The sequence below is a fragment of the Tenrec ecaudatus genome, chromosome 13 (genome assembly GCF_050624435.1).
Source record: "Tenrec ecaudatus isolate mTenEca1 chromosome 13, mTenEca1.hap1, whole genome shotgun sequence".
In the NCBI taxonomy this organism is placed as follows: Eukaryota; Metazoa; Chordata; class Mammalia; order Afrosoricida; family Tenrecidae; genus Tenrec; species Tenrec ecaudatus.
Genome location: NC_134542.1, coordinates 105,194,935 through 105,212,858, shown reverse-complemented (window position 1 = coordinate 105,212,858; position 17,924 = coordinate 105,194,935). Strand labels below are relative to the sequence as shown.

Here is a 17,924-nt window from a genome sequence, read left to right as displayed (position 1 = left end):
CTTTATCAGCCACTTACATCTGCAGGGTGATCACCACTGAGGGGGCACGTAGCTGTAAGTGGGGGTTCCTGGAGCCCGGTAAGTTGGCACAGTGACTGGGTGGGGGGCAACAGGAGTTGGGGAGTGAGCAGTCAGCAGGGTACCTAGAAGAAAGAGTAGCACATTTCACCGGCCTGCAGCAGCACCCACACTGGAAGGTAGCCGGAGCCACCGTAGCAATGACAGCGCCACTACCAACAACATGCCATCCTGCCTTGAATCAGAGCTGTCGTGGGAAAGTAGCACACATGAGGAGGGGACGTTCTGACACAGAACGCTGTCAAGACGTTGGTTGCAGAATCACACGTGCCCCAAAAGTGGTATGAAGAGGCCACACTCATTGCTAAACGTTTGAAGTCTCTTGTACCTCTTTCTTTTTCCAAAGGAGTACAAGGACGACTCTGGGGGGGGGGGGGTCAAATGATAAACCACAAAGCAAAAAGTGACAAGAGGATCCCATGTACTGCTGAGAAATGTATGGTACAGGCAGTGACTACTTCACGCAAGCTCACCTGACTTCAGCAATCCACCTGCCTGCCTCTTCTCACCCCGCCTCTACCACCAGTTCTCAGGCCTGCCGCCCACCCCTCAGGGTTTCCCTGCACTACCAGTCTCCTTTGCCTTAAGGAGTAAGTGTAGGAAAGTAAAATCAAATTGAGTTTCCGAGCAAACAGTTTCCAAGCATGTTATTTCCATGCACATAACTCCAGTTTCCCCAAGTTTCCGTCCTGCACGGCAACCTCCACTAAGACAAGCATTCAAGAGGGCAGCTCCACCAGGAACAGCGTCCCCTTCTGCTCAGGCTCTGCGTGTCGGAGGTGCCGAGCTCACCTCCTACTCGATGCAGCAGCTCAGAGTGAGCACAAGCAGATCTAAGCCAAAGGAGGTAAAACAAACACAAAAGGAAACTGGCTAGTCCTTCACAAAAGAATTCCATGTCCATCCACCCAACAGCAGCCTGGAAAACCTGTGGCAAAGTCAGAAAGCATTATCAAGTGGTGCCCTCCTACCATGCCATGACCCCTAAGGAGTCAGCCAAGAACACGGACTCACCTGCTGACATGGCCATTGTGGTCCCAGCCACCATACCCATGGTCATCCCATTGCCTCTGGGAGGGGGGATCGGCGCAGGGTACACTGTTGCCGGCATGCCATTGGGCTGCACCACGGTGGTGTGGTGGATGACGTGGGGGGGCGCTGCATACAGGGGCTGTGTGTAGTACGTGCCTTGCTGTGGGAGAAGAGAGACAACTGCCAGAAGGCCCCACTTCCCATGGGTCAGAGCCCCGACGGAAGACTCGCTGCACACAGGGAGTGCTGAAGAAGGGCCACAGAGGGTACCCGAGCCTACCTGTGCATACGGGCTCTGCTGAGGATAGGCACTTCGCACAGGGTACACAGCAGTCTGGTACGGATTCGGGGAGGAGGAGTAGGGTGGCACCGTTCCACTGGTGGGTGAACAGGACACTTTGTAAGGTGTGCCAGGAGTGTAACCTGAAATAAAAAAAGCCCAATGGCTTTAGCTCAAAGACACATTCATACCCTGTGCCGGGCTCAGGGAAAGAAAGAGCTATCTGTGTGCAGAGAGGAGGACAGTGCTTCAGGCCCGGGCCAGCAGAACCACGAGCTGACACGTATGACCCTCCAATGTAGACTTCTTATCACATGCTGAGTAGTGTGAGTGCAGCATGTGGTGCATGTGCAACTTCACATATTACATGGGTGAGTGAGTGTGTGTCATGGGGCCTGTGGGAGGAGGAAAGAGACCAACAGAGAAAGGTCTACAGAGAGCACGACCATACTCACAGTTACAAGAAATATATAGAGGTCCTGTCCTAGTGGAATAAAAATTGGTACAGCTCTTCTGAAGCACAATTTAGCCATGGATGCACATTTATCTTTTAATATCGTAACCCCTTCTAGAAACGTGTCTTAGATACGCAGAGATGTGTACCAAGACTTAACTGTACGCATGCTTGCCCCATGACACGTAGCACAACAGAAACAAGAGAAGCACCAGCCACCGCGGCAGCGACTAAACACTACAGGCAGAAAGCCTTCAAGGCTAAGATTGTAGGTTGAACATACATTTGCTTCAGACCCAATCCAAAGCTACATGAAAATGACATTAGAACAGTTAAACAAAAAAGAAATAACGCCATATAAGGAAAAGCCGTGAAAGCCGGTAGCATTACGAAACCTAAATATTTTGGAAACTAAAAAGCAGAAGTGGGAATTGATTCAGCAGATTCAAGAAAGCTGCTCCTTTGCCAGCCTTCTGCAATTGGCACCATGTGTTCCCCCATACCTCCTCCCACCCCCTTTAAAGCTTCTCTTCGGCTTTCCAGTTCAATGTACAGTACACTTGGGATCTTAAAAGTCTGCAAGTAGCCACCATCCAAGATTCCACAAATGGTCTCTAATCGCCTGGAATCTCAGAGAAACAGGAGGGTCAGGCCTAAGAGAAGGATGTGGAATATCCTTTATCATGAGACAAGAATTGATGGGGTCCAGCTACTATTACTGAAGATCGGTCAGATTTCAGACAAGAATCCTGATCAAAAGAGAGAGAAAACACAGAACAGAAGTTCAAATTATCATGGAATCTAGATTCCTGGATACACAAAGGTGATAATGAACCCCTGAAAAATTGTTGCACTGAGGTAATCTTTAAACCTTAAAACAAACATTCTCTTCGGTCTTCTTAAAGCCAAACAATAGCTAGCCTTAATAAAAAGATGCCTGTCTCGAACATTATACATTTTAATAAGCTTTCTAAACCAAACCAAACTCTGCCTAAAAAGTAAATCCAGCACCTAGCAACCCTATAGGGCAGGGGAAGATTGTCCCTGTGGGTTCTAAAGTGTGTCACTCTTTCCAGGAGTAGAAAGCCCCGTCTTTCTCTTGTGCCGTGACTGGTGGTTTCCGACTGCCGACTTTGCCAGGGCTCCCACATAAGCTGTATGGAGACGATGAGGAGCCGACAACAAACCCACTGCCATCAAACCGTTTCTGGCTCACAGTGCCCGTAAAGGGTGTTTAAGGCTATACACTGTTACAGAAGCAGACAGCCTCATTTTCTCTCCCACGAGAGCGGTGGGTTTAACCACCAACCTCACAGTGAGTGTTTTACCTAACAGCACTTCCTGGGCTCCTCCAAAATTCACAAAAAACTGACTCACTGAATGGAGTAGCCAATTCTGATTCATAGCAACTCTTTGAGACAGGTAGAAATGGCCCTGTGGGTTTTTTGAGACTGTGAACTCTACATAATTAGAAGGCCTTCCTTTTCTCCCACAAGCAGCTGGCAGTTTTGAACTGCTGACCTTGTAGTTAGCCCAATAAGGAACCCACTTTGTCACAAGAGCTCCTTTAAAATGGACAAAAACAACTCACAAAGATTAGATAGGAACTTAGCCAAAACCAGACCCGCTGCCAACAAGTCAATCATAGCGACCCTGGGCAGTGCCACCCAGGCTCCTTAGATAAGAACCTTGGGGCGGGGAGACTAAATGCCAGTGGGGGAGGAACAACTCAGAAACGAAGGGTGAGAATGTGCACGCTCACAATGCAATCAATGTTACCAAGTGGTACATTCAAAAGTTACTGAATTGGTTTACGAAACGTCTGCATTCTCAACAGCGAAACACAATCATATAGAAAGAAGATTTACAAAGTTTATGGACAAATTAAAACAGAATGAGATTTTTTTCCCCGAAACTTGAAGCCCTCTTGCATCTGTACGAGCATATACATATGTGTGTGTTTGTTTATAAACATTTATAAAAGAACTGCTAGTAAACACCAGTACATAGATAAAACACATTACCAAAAGAAGTCAGACAGAAGAATACATGCTGTATGATTCCATAGATAAAGAAAATCCAGGAAGGATAAATCTAATATATAGTGTAAGTAAGCAATTAAGTAGCTGTCAGAGAACATAGAGGTAAAAGCAGCCTAGATATGGCTTCAGGATGGTAATGGCTACACATCTGTATATATTTGTCCAGTCATAAAATGACACATTCTAAAATAAAAGTGATAGCTCAAAGCTTTACTAGAATGGACAGCAGACATAATAAAAGATGGAAAATGCAAATACTGGTGGAAATGTAGAAGTAAAAGGCTAAAACCCTGCCCTGGGAAGGCAAACAGTAAAATGATATTGGACAATTACTCAGTGGTTTCTTAGAGTTTCCTTCTACATGATGCAACAATACCACTGTTAGATATTTTCCCTATGAAATTAAACATGTACACGGGGACTTCAAAAAGTATGTGGAAAATGGAATTTTTCCAAAAACGTTTTGAAGTTGCCTAATATGTTCTTGACAGGAGTTGCAAAAAGGGTTTTTTCAGAATTGAAGCCATAGTGGATAAAAAAAGGGGAAAAATTTGTTAGGTACTAAGAGACTGGGTGGTTCCGCCCCACATCTGGCTTTCAGGAAGTCGGAAGAGGATAAGGGCTAAAGGGCATGCACCAATTCAGGCTCCGAGCCAGGGCGGGCAGTACACCTAGGTGGGCGGCACACCTGGATTGGCCCAATATAGGCAGGTGGGCATAATTCAGTCAATGGGGTCAACCATTGAACACGCTTCCCAGCTACAGTCCCCAAAAGGCTGGAACCTGGAGACCACCACCGTCTTTTCACGCATGCGTGTATGCGTGCGTGCGTGCATGTCTCACACACACACCCCATCCCGTCTCAGATTGCCACGTGTGTGGGAGTGCAGTTCTGTGTTCAGTTAACTGTAAAACCTGAAAATTCTATCCTTTATAAAAACTCACTTGGATCACAAACCAGGCTTCTACCACGGGAGCAATCTAACAAAATCTTATCTTGATCAGCAGGAGAGGGGATGAATTTTGACACACTGAAACAATGAAACCCTACTTAGCAATAACATGGACAAATACTCAGTAAACATGAATGCATCTCAAGTCATCACACTGAATGAAAGCAGCCAGACAGAAAAGGAATTCAAACAGTATTGTTTTTGATAGGTGCCTTCCAGTTGCTTCTGACTCCTAGCAGTCCTGCCTGGGCCTGAGCCATCCTCACAAATGGTCCTGTGTTTGAGCCCACGGTTGTAGCCACTGTGTCAATCCACTCCTTGCTGGTCTCCCTCTGTTCTGCTGCCCCTTTACTTTACAAAGCACAACGTGCCGCTCAAAGACAGCACTGCACTACAACAAAGGTCTTGCAATGTCCTTTCTGAGGTTGACTGTGACCCCTTCCTCTTGGCTCTACCATTCCTAGCACAGTGAATCATGATTTTATGATGCACAATGGTCAGTATCAGACCATTCCAGCTCACCCACACCAGGACATATCAACCTGTATGCATTCCTTTTCATTGTGGGGCACATCCGTCTGCAAACGCCCTGAAGGCTTTACTCCTATAGGTGTAACCCCTCCATGTCCTCATGGCAGACTCGACTGGGAGAAGGCAGCTCGCCTTCGGTCACATGTTGAGTGCCTTCTTACCTGAGGGGTTCATCTTCTGGCACCATCTCTGACAATGTTTCAATGGTATCCATTAGGTTTTCTGTGGCTAATTCCTCAGAAATGAACAGAATAGTCCTTCTTCACAGTCCGTTCTGCATCTGGAAGCTCTGGCGAAATGTGTTCACATTGAGTGACCCTGCTACTTTTGAATCACCAGTAATGTACATGGCTTCCAGGACCACAAGCCACCATAGTTCAACAAACTGACAACAAAAAAGTGGTAGTCAAACAGTCTGATTCCACTAATGCGATATGAAAACAAGTGAAACTAATCAAGAGTGAAAGAAATCGGACTGTGGGCTAGGGAGGGGCAACTTTCTGAGACGATAAAGCCTCCTTTCTGTTGTTCAGGACTGTGGACAAGTGAATATGCCTCACTGTCAAAACTCATCTAACCGAGCCTTCAAGATGTGTGTCTCCTATACAAAAATATATTTCAAGTTTAAAGTGAGCTCAGCATAGACATTGATCTTAACGTTTAAAAACTAAGTTGTGTTCACACAAAAACACCGTTGCGTTCCTTGACACTCACAAGGAAGCCATGAAAGACACTATCATTGACAGTAGCCCTCAAAATGATGAAATATGAGGGGTTTCTTAAAAGTTCATGGGGGAAAAAAACCAATTCATGACAAATGTCCATTACGAAAGAGCTCTGTATGTACTTCAATTCTTTTTCTCACCAAAATAAGCAACGCATTTGAACAAGATCTAGTTTGAGGCACTAAAAAGGATAAGACATTGGTTTTGAAACTGGTTTGAAGAGTCCCTAACAGAACAACATGAATTCTGCTAAAAGTGAAGCAATAACAAACATCAAATTCATGGTGAAGCTCGGGTGGAAGAATGGTAAAATTACTCATGTGTTACAAAATATTTTTGGCGACAACACACCAAAGAAATTAGCCATTTAGAAACAGCTAAGTCATTTGAAGAAGAGCTGAGACAGTGTTGAGGATGAAGTCCACAGCGGAAGACCACCCACATCAATTTGTGATCAAGCAATTCTATTCAGGTCTAATTGAAGAAAACTGATTCATCAAAACTGGTTCAGCCTACACAATTCCAAATGAAAAATTCAAGTTGAGCAAAGTTTCTGCTCAACTAGTGCCCAAACTGTTGCACCTACATTAGCTGCAAACAAGAACAAACATTTCAATGAAAAGAATTTTAAAATGGGGTCAAGATCTTGAAGCATTTCTTCAAAGAACTGTGACAAGAGAAGAAGCACCATCTGGAGCCCAGGTTAATGAATGATCGTGTGCTGTCTTCAACCTCCACTCGAGAGGCGGAGATGTGTCCGTGCTCGAGGCCAAGAGGTGCGTGTTCTGCAGAAAGGTACAACCTGCACACAGGCCTGTCTCCATCCCATACCCTGATTCTGTGGAAAAGCTATCTCCAGCACTCCCATTTCTAACCATTAACCACACAGGTGACCAGGGCAAGTTCTAGAAAAAGCAGGGAGAGAGAGGGTGCTTACACAAAGAGGCAGATGGAGACACAGACACACACAAATTATAAAGCTTGGCCTAAATGTATCCGTCGAGTTAGAACATGTAGAAAAAGGGAGTTATCTTCCTTTGTCCTTTCATTTGAACTTGTCAGACCAACCACCCCAGGGCAACCTTTGGTATGACTACTGGTGTTTTCTAAAACAACAGACCCAGTCAAGCCTGAGGAAACCTAGACTGTAGACTGAACAGGGCTATGACTATGAATGATTCACAGCCTTAAATCAAACGCCTCCACCTGAAAGAGCTTGCTCCCCTAATTTAGAGTAGATTAGGAGACATGTCTACTTATATGGGGGCAGGGTGATAATACTCTATGCCCCAAATAGGCAAGAAGCAACTCTGGAAGCATCCCATAAAGCAGGAACAGAGAACTTTTTTCTGCCAAGGGCTATTTGGATATTTCTAACATCATATGTAGGCCATACTGGTCAAACATTTCATCAACTCACCCCAAATGTGACAGCTGGAACTGCTTTTCTTTGGTGAGGACTGTGATCTTATCTAGTACTGATGATCTCGCAGGCCAGGCGTTTCCCACCTCAGCCATAGAGACTTGTGTACGAAATCTCTCAGCAGGGAAATGAGACAGGGGTGGTGGTGGTAGTGGTGGTGGTGTGTGCGCATGTGGTGTTCGGTGGTAATGCAGGAAGTACTAGAAATACTGAGGCCTGCCATGCTGGCTGCTAAGGGTTGTGTTTCTTCTAGGAGTATCTAAGTAATTATCTTTCTTTTGATGCCCAGAAAACAAGAGGGGAGGGATCAAGAACAAATGGTTCGGAAAGAAGAGGTCCAAGCTACACTAAAGGCAATTGTGAAAATAAGACTCCAAGAACTGGCTAAAGTGCCGTTTGGAAGCACTCATCCACTAGCCTCTGCACAGGAATCTGGGAGAGCAGTAACTTGGCCATACAGGAAGAGACCCACGTCTGTGCCCATTCCAGAGAAACACCACCCAACAGAGACAGCATTGTAGAAAGCATCCAATGATATTAGTATTACAGGCAAGTAAGATTTTGCAGAAGCTGATTAAAGAACAGCTGCAGCCTTCCATCTACAGTTAGCAGCTAGAATTCAGGCCACATTCAGAAGAGGATGGGCACAAGACATTCGTGTCAGCTAATGTCAGCTGTATCTCAGGGGAAAGCACACAATCCCAAAAAGATGGTTACTTGTGTCTTACTGACTATGCAAAGGCCTTCAAGTGTGTGGGTCAGCTAAGAAGCCTGGCCAATTCTAGAACAATTACCTGTGCTTATAAGGAATCGTCTACAGACTATAGGCAGTTGTTCAACTAGAGCAGCGGTTCTCAACCTGTGGATCAAACGGCCCTTTCACAGGGGTCACCCAATTCATAACAGTAGCAAAATTCGTTATGAAGTAGCAACGAAAATAATTTTATGGTTGGGAGGTCACCACCACATGAGGAACTGTATTAAAGGGTTGTGGCATTAGGAAGGCTGAGAACCACTGAACTGGAGTAATAGAGAAAATACTGTATAGTTAAAATCAGGAGAGGTGTGCATGAGGGCTGTAACCTTTCACCACTCTCATCTAGTCTGCATGTGAGCAAACAATGCAAGCTGCACTACATGAGGAAGAATGTGCCATCAGGACCAGAATAAGGGTTATTAGCAACCTGCAATGAATATATATGACGCAACCGATTGCTGAAAGTGAGGAGGACTTGAAGCACTCGCTGAGGAAAATCAACATCTGAAGCCTTCAGTATGGACAGCAACTCAACATAAACCAAGATCCTCACAAATGGAAAAACAGACAACATAATGATACACAGAATAAAGACTGAAGCTGTCAAGAATGTCATCTCGCTTGGACCCACAATCAATCCTTACGGAAGCAGCAGTCAGGAAATCATACTGCATTTGGCATATTCCAAACCCAGTCCTATATTGCACTGGGTAAATCTGCTGCACAAGATCTCTTAAAGGATGTCACAATTTCCACATGAGGACACCTGACCAAGGTCATAAGTCTAATAAGCACATGAAAGTTGGACAATGGACAAATGACAATAGATGTGTAAAGAAGAATTTATGTTCTTGAATTAAGGCTTAGGTGAAGAATATTAAAAATACCATCAATTGCCAGAAGAACAATGAACTCTGGGAATCAGTCCAGCAAAAATGCTCCTTAGACGCCAGGATGGCAAGACTGCATCTCATGTACACTGGTCTCTCTGGCGAGAGAAGCTGCTCCCTGGCAAACAACATCATGCTTGGTTATGCAGGACACCGGGAAATAAGATGACAAGATGGACTGAGAAGCACAGCGGCAACAATAGGCTCAAATCTAACAATTGTGAGATGAGACAGCATATAGTACGGACAGCATAAATGGAAGGACATGCCATGCTCATAGATCGGAAGCCTTAATATAAAGAAAATGTCAATACTACCTTAAAGCAATCTACAGGTTCAATACATTCCCAATACAAATCCCAGTGATTCTTTAGTGAAATAAAACAACTAATGGCCAGTTTCATAAAAAAGCCAATGCACTACTGAAGAACAGCAAAAGGATCTTGACACTTTTGAGGTCAGTGTTAACATTGAATTTTTAACAAAACCCCAAAGGAGATATTCCCAAATCACCGAGGCTTTGCAACAAGTTTATAAGAATTCTCCCCTGCCCCAGCAAAAAAAAAGAAAAAGGGTTTTAGATAGATCAAGCATTTTAAGGAAGATCTCAAATATGACCTGCGAGACAGGAGCCTGGCAGAATTTCAGAACCTGTGGCAGACCACTGAGTTATTTTTGAAGTGATAACTACTGAATTTGGGATCTCACATGATTTAGTATTTCCAACCTTTGAGTGAATTTCAGCACCATGGATGTAGATGGGGTTACTTCTACAAAGACTAGAAAGCTCAGTGAGCTGGACTTTCCAAGTCTTTTAAGCAAGATGAAGTTAATGAAGGCAATTCTATGGAATGTATCACAACTGGGAATGAGGCTTGGATCTATCAATATATTCAAACAGTAAGGCATAAATCAAAACAGTAGCTTCTGAGAGGATTTGGTGAGCCAGTTAATTTCAAGAACAGAAAGTAATGAAGACGGTTACTATGATCGTTTTGGGGGAACCCAAAGAGGTAATCTTGAGAACACAGGATGACATGCTTTACCCTGTGACCTCACATTTTTTGCTGTGTTTAAGTCGTGTGTTGAATTGTTTGCTGCAGACATTGGTTCCTTCTGTTAACATAACCAGCGCACATGGATCCTCAGTGGCGCAGTGCTTATGGGCTGGCCTGCCAACCACAAGGTCAGCAGTTTAAAACTGCCAGCCGCTCCTCAAGAGAAAGACGAGGCTTTTTACTTCTGTAAAGACTTACAGCCTCGATGGCTGCACATCATAATCAATGCACGTGAGACAAAAATCCATCACCCTGGCTTCTAAGGAGTGTTTTGGCTGTACTTTTACCAAAACCTATTTGTGTATTGTACTGGAAGGCCAGGATATATCCCATATTCTTTGCCAACATCATGATTCATCAAATTAAGCACCTTGTATTGGTTTTCGGGCTGACTATCTAGCTTTCACATGCACGAGGTAACTGAAAATACCATGGCTTGCATCAGGTGCACGCTCCTCTTCCAAGACACCCCCTTTCTGTTTCTTTTTCACCTCCTCAGGAGACCTGTGGAGGCACATCTGCCTATTGTAACAAGTCGTTTGATTTCTTGGCTGCTCCATCGGTGGATGTTCATTGTAGATCAAGTAAAATGAAATCTTGTAACTCCGATCCTTTCTGTTTACTGTTAACTTGTTCATTTTTCCAGTGTGAGGCTCTATTTTCTGTATGTTGAAGAATCCATACAGAAGAGCTGATCTTCAGCAGTGTTTCATATTATCTGCTAACACACATGGTTCTTGAATCTGTCTCTATCCTGATGTCCAGTCTTCTTCAAATAGTTCAGCGTTTTGGTTTGCTCAACATACAGACTGTACAAGTACAGTGAAAGAGTACAACTCTGATGCCTTTCCTGATATTAAACCCTTGTTTTGTTCAACAGTCTATGTACAAATTTGGCACAATGTTCTGGACTTTCCATTATTTGCAATATTAGCCACGATTTATTGTGATTCAGCGGAGAGATGATTCCTTAGAACTGCTTGAGAAGGCAAAGTAAAATACAAAGAACTGCTTGAGAGGGTAACGTACAAGTAGTTCCTGACGGTTAGGTTGGGTTCTCTAGAAACAGTGACACATGTATGCTTTATGTATATCCAGAGAGATTTGTATCAAGAAGTTGCTCACACAATTGTAGAAATAGGTAAGCCAATCTGGTTCTAATCCATAGGTCTGATTTAAGCTTGAGGCTTCTCCTGACTCATGGTCCTGCAGGAACTGACAAACAGGACGCAGTAGCAAGGATACAGAATTGAATGAAACCAAGGTAAGCAGTCCACGGACGACTCCAGAAGACATACAACAGGAGGTCGACAAACCATCGAATACAGATCCAACAGAAGGCGAAGGGGCAAGAGAGAACTTGGTTCTGCTACACGTCTTTCTTACACAAAAGGCCACAACTCCATGGAGGTGTCATCAGGCTGCAATCTGATTGACAGGTTGAGTTCCACCCCTAACTTCACCCAGGAACATGGAATTGACCCAAAAAAAAAAAATCTAACCATCACACTGACTTATGACAAGATTTCTTCAGCTGATTATGTCCTAAGTCAGTTTGGATATACGAGGGGGCACACACCCCCAAAAAAAACAACAACCAGAAAAAAGGTCCACTGGGCAGTTTTTGTAATAAATCTTTTTCCCGCTAGGCGAGCATCAAGCAACTCACTCTGAGTTAGTGCACCCAGTGGCGTGGCCTGGTAAAGTTCTCTCTGGTTACAGTGAATTTTTTTTGTAAAAGTAGTTTCACTCGAACCTCAATTTTTGTAATGGCTGATTTAAGACAAAAGTGTGTTTGTTGGCTGTGAAATTTTGTTTCCTGCTCGAGAAAAATGCCACAGAAGCTTTGTGATGTTGAACACAGCTTACAAGGACAGAGCTACGGGAAAAACTCAAGTGTATGAGTGGTTTTCTGGTTTCAAAAAAGGGTGAAATGTCTACTGATGGCAAATCTTGTTCTGGATATCCATCAATCTCCCGAACAGACAAAAATGTTGACAAAATCCATGCACTTGTGCTCGAAGAGCAACAACAGACCTACTGGAAAGATGGTGAAGTTATCTAGACTACCTTGGAGCTCGGTTCAGAGGATTTTAACAAAAGATTTGGGAATGAGAAGGATCGCTGCAAAAATTGTGGGAGTTGACTGAGCAGGAAAAAGAGCACTGAGTGGAAACACACCATCCTTGGAAGAACAGCTCTGAAGCGACACAGACTCCCCCCCCCCCCCCCGGGTCATTACTGGTGACGAGCCTCACGCTAATCTGATGACCCTGAAAGCAAACATCAATCAAGCCAGTGGAAGATGCCATCATCACCATACCCAAAAAATGCTTGTCAAGTGAAATCAAAGATCAAGATGATGCTCACTTGTTTTTTTGATGAGAGGGGGAGAGCGCGTTTGTTGTTCATTCCACCAAGCCAGCATATTAATCAAGCTTTCTATATAGAGATTCTGAAAAGATTGCTTAACATTGTGTGACAAAAAGGCCTGATTTGTGGCAGACGGAGGTCTGGTTTGCCACAACAATGCACCTGCTCACGTAGCCATCTCAGTACACCAGTTTTGGGCATGATGCCTCTCTTGCCCCATGCACCTGACTCACCTGAGCTCGCTCCATGCAATTTATTTTTATTTCTACGAATGAAGAGAGAATTGAAAGGGAAAGCGATTTGAGGAAATAGAAGAGAAGAACAAAACGAGGGAGGTGCTGTCAGCCATCCAAACAGATGAGTTTGAAAAATGCTTCCAAGAATGGAATTGCAGATTTGACAAATGTATTAAGTGTAATAGAGAGTACTTTGAAAATTATAAGGTTATTTTGTAAAAAAAATTTAAATACATAGCTTTGAAAATAAACACCGTTTTTGTTTTTTTCTTGGAATTTCCACATAAGTCTGCTATAGCATTTCAAATGAACAATGAATGCTTCATAACAGTACAAAACCTCGAATAAGATCGCACTACAGCCTTGGTTTCCAGAGAATCAGTGTTAATGCATAAGAAACTACACTGCATGCCTCAGACGGCGGAGCCCTGGCGGTTCAATGAGTTCCTTGTTGGACTGCTGACCAAGGTTCGCGGTCTTAAACAACCAGCCACTCTGTGGGAGCAAGACGAGGCTTTCTACTCAGAAACCCGCAAGGGCAGGTCTGCTCTGACTGCAGGGTGGCTACGAGTCTGAACTGGCCAGATGATAGTGAGTCTGGTGTTTTAGAATCCCTATGCCATTCTTTTTCAACAATTTCTAATTTTCTTGATTAGCACTACGTAAGTTCCACATTCTCTTTACTAATGGATGTTTGCAGTCATTTCCTCTCATTTTGAGCCATGCCACGTCATGTCAGCACACACGGCTGCAGAAAGCTAACTCTCCATGTCATTAAAGCTCGCCTCTACTTTGAGGCACTGGCCCGCTACTATACTGAGCGCCTTCCAACCTGAGGGATTCACCTTTCAAACTATCAGAGGATGTTCTGCTGCTATTTATTAAACTTTTCACTGCCAATTCTTTTAGAAGTAATCAACAGGTCTTTATTCCTAGTCTATCTCAGCCTGGAAGCTCTACTGTAATGCTCATCCCGAGTGATCCTGCTGGTATTTGAAATATCACTGGCATAGCTTCCAGGATCACAGCAACACACAAGCTTCCATGGTACAACACACTAAAATCCTTTGCCTACAATGAATGATAGGCCAATCTGTGGTGTCTTTCTTTTCTTCTGATGGAAGTTCTTCTGCTAAGGAAGTCCTTCCAACTGCCCTACAACAATTGTTCTCCCTAACAAATCAGCCTCAAATGCTGGTTCTGTTGAAGATAAGACAAGACTCCAAGAAACCACCAAGTATGTGTATCTGTCAAAATGTACTGAATGTACTGTTGTGCAAATCATTTATGTAAAAGCTACCCAAGTGAACTATACACAAATACAAATGTTATGCTGTATGAATTTTATACATATAAAAATTAAATTTAAAAATGTTCCCAGAAAAAGATGGACATACAGTAATAGATTCACATTAAGATTTAAGTGAACTTATCAGGCGTCAAAGGACAAAAAAGCATACCAGTGGGTGCTCACCTCCCCCAATACAAACACTGAAGACAAATGGGTACATAACCAAAGGGGTTGAAGAAAGCTGATGGTGCCCGGCTATCAAAGGACATAGCGTCTGGGCTTTTAAAAGCTTGAAGGTAAACAAGCAGCCATCTAGCTCAGAAGCAACAAAGCCCACATGGATGAAGCACACCAGCCTTTATGATTACGAGGTGTCAAAGGGAACAGGTATCAGGCATCACCAGAACAAAAAAAATCATATCATTGTGAATGAGGGGGACTGCAGATTGGGGACCCAAATCCCATCTGTAGGCAACTGGACATCCCCTTACAGAGGGTCAGGGGAGGAGACGAGCCAGTCAGGGTGCAGTGTAGCAACGATGAAACATACAACTTTCCTCTAGTTCCTAAATTCTTCCTCCCCTCTACTATCATGATCCCAATTCTACCTTACAAATCTGGCTAGACCAGAGGATATACACCGGTACAGATTGGAACTGAAAAACAGGGAATCCTGGGCAGATGATCCCTTCAGGACCAGTGGTGAGAGTGGCGATAGTGGTAGGGTGGAGGGAGGTTGGGGTTGAAAGGGGGAACTGATTGTAAGGATCTACATATAACCTCTCCCTGGGGGACGGACAACAGAAAAATGGGTGAAGGGAGATGTCGGACAGTGTAAGATATGACAAAGAAATAATTTATAATTTATCAAGGGTGCATGAGAGAGGGGGAGAGGGGAGGGAGGGGGGAAAATGAGGAGTTAATGCCAGGGGCTTAAGTGGAGAGCAAATGTTTTGAGAATGATGAGGGCAATGAATGTACAAATGTGCTTTACACAACTGATGTTTGTATAGGTTGTGATAAGAGTTGTATGAGGCCCTAATAAAATGATTAAAAATATATTTAAGTGAACTAAAATGCAGAAAATTTGCAGAACGTGTGAATAGTTATAGTGCCTTATAACTATTAATTCACTATTAATGCCTTATAACTATTTTTTCATAAAAATCGCTATTCCTAACTTCTCCGAAGAAATCAGGTGAGCTCAGTGCTCCCTAATCTCCCAACACTTTGGACCATCCACTCACGTACTTTTACATGAGGCACGCATGCTCGACAGCCACTGCTGCCACAAGCCCCGCTTCACACCCACTTTCCTGCCCGCTTTAGCATTGGAGAAGCAATTTGAAATTGAAGAATGCACTGAAGATCTAGCCTGGGAAGAGTGGCGGGTCTGCCCCACACCACATGGGAGCAAGCTAAGAGGGAAAGAGAGAGGACGAGAACTGCATCCTGGCCCACCAAGCTTCGAGGATGACATTCTTGCTCAGAGCAGCCACAAGATACAATATCCCCTCTCTGACCCAGCACTGGAGACACAGTGTGGGAATTGTGCCTGGTCTGACACCCCCACACCGGGGCGAAACATGAAAGGAGTGCAATAAAGCAGCAAGGAGAACAAAGCAAGGAAGTTCCCCGAAGAATATAAAAAACAGACTTCTAACTCGGAGGCAGGGCTTGACACCTCATCAGATCTGATTGGAAAACATTCATAGGTTTGTTTGTTTAATGTATATCTACATACGATAGGCAGAATTGTTTACAATCCCAAAGAGAAAACAACGGGACCAATGATTCCAAGGGGCCATGGGAGAGAAGAGGTTGTGGAAAAGGAGGGGGGAGCCAACAAACACAAGGACAAGGGTACATACAATAAGATATCTAAGACTGATGGCGAGGAGGGCGAAGAAGGCCTGATGGGGTCTGATCAAGTGCAATGTAGCTGAGAGGAATTACTGAGAGCCAAATGGAGGCTGAGCATGACAGTGGAACAGGAGAAATGCTAAAGAAAATACAGGAAAGAACTAGGAGGCAAAAGACATTTATAAAGGTATAAATATAGGCATGTATATATGTAAATATATTGACATATAATGATAGGAATATAGATCTATGTACAGATATTTATATGTTAATGTTATATGTCAAGGTGGCAGATGGACATTGGGTCTCTATGCACTCCCTCAATGCAAGAACATTGTTCTAATAACCTGGCATTCTGTGATGCTCACCTTTCTAACACTATTGCTGTAGACAAAATGGGTACATAAGCAAATGTGGTGAAGAAAGCTGATGGTGCCTGGCTATTACAAGATATAGCATCTGAGGCCTGAAGGTAAATAAGCAGCTATCTAGCAGGGAAGCAACAAAGTCCACATGAAAGAAGCACACCAGCCTGTGTGATCACGAGGTGTCAACTGAGCAGGTATCAGACATCAGAAGACTCAAAACAATCCTTATCAATGTGAGCGTGTGTGTGTGTGTGTGTGTGTGTGTGTGTGTGTGTGTGTGAGGGTTTGTGTGTGTGTCACAGTGAGGATCCAAAGCCCATCTATAGACAAACTGGACATCCCCTCACAGAATGGGCACAAAGAAGGGACAAATCAGCCAGGGTGCAGTATAGCACTGATGGGTACGCCACCTCTCCCACCCCTCCAGGCCACGAGAGGTGGGTAGACCAGCACCAAGTAGGGACTTAATCATTTTCCTCACTGCCATTTGGGAGGTTGACCAGGAGTCCCATTGAGATACTCTGGTCTGTTGTTAGCCTGCCCACATGCAGTTCAACCAGCTCTCCCTCCTCCTCTCTGGCAACCTTTCATGTAACACACAACATTCCTCTAGTTCTTTAATGCTTCCTCCCCACCCACTAGCCCGACCCCAGTTCTACCTTATAAATCCAGCTATACCAGGCATGTACACTGATACGGATAAGAGCTATCAGGATAGAAAAACCCCTCACAAACAATAATGGGTGTAGTGGTAACATGAGGGTAGGGGCTGAAAGGGGGAACAGATCCAATTGACTGACATATAACCCCTTTCCCCCACCCGAAGGGGGCCGAACAAAAGAAACAGGGGTCAAGGGAGACAGTGGACAGTGTAAGATATGAAAATAAAAAATTTTAACTTCTCAAGGGTGGGGGCGGGGGGTAGTAGAGCTGATACCAAGGGCTCAAGTAGAAAGAAAATGCTTTGAAAATGATGGCAACATAAGTACAAATGTTCTTGATACCATGAATGAAGGGGGAAGTGCAGAGTGGAGACCCAAAGCCCATTTGTCGGCCAATAGAGATCCATTCCCAGAGGGGCCCAGGGGAGGAGATGAGTCAGTCAGGGTGAGATGTAGCACCAATGAAGAATACAGCTTTCCTCCAGTTCCTAAATGCTCCCCCCACCCACCCAACTACCATGATCCAAATTCTACCTTGCAAGTCTGGATAGAGCAGAGGTTGTACACTGGTGCAGATAGGAGCTGGAGGCACAGGGAATCCAGGGTGGATGATACCTTCAGGACCAGGGGTATGAGGGGTGATGCTGGGAGTGTGGAGGATGAGTGGTTTGGAAAGGGGGAACTGATTACAAGGATCTACATGTGACCTCCTCCCTGGGTGACGGACAACAGAGGAGGGGGTGAGAGGAGATGTTGGATAGGGCAAGATATGACAAAATAATAATTTATAAATTTTCAAGGGCTCATGAGGGAGGGGGAGGGAAGGGAAAAAGGAGGACTTGACCCAAAGGGCTTAAGTGGAGAGCAAATGCTTTGAAAATAATTAGGGCAAAGAATGCACAGATGTG

At 44.2% G+C, this 17,924-nt stretch overlaps 1 protein-coding gene across 2 annotated transcripts in view; it reads right to left on the bottom strand.

Annotated features, from left to right (window-relative positions):
* The window catches only part of FAM168B (family with sequence similarity 168 member B), a 43,133-nt gene that overhangs the window by 4,816 nt on the left and 20,393 nt on the right, over window positions 1–17,924 (bottom strand). For both annotated transcript variants that reach the window (XM_075529986.1, XM_075529985.1), the window contains exons 4-6: window positions 1,391–1,533; window positions 1,093–1,270; window positions 18–143 (exon numbers count right to left, since the gene is read on the bottom strand). In XM_075529986.1, the coding sequence (XP_075386101.1) occupies window positions 31–143; window positions 1,093–1,270; window positions 1,391–1,533 (434 nt within the window). In that variant the 3' untranslated portion in view covers window positions 18–30. The remainder of the gene's footprint in view (window positions 1–17; window positions 144–1,092; window positions 1,271–1,390; window positions 1,534–17,924) is intronic.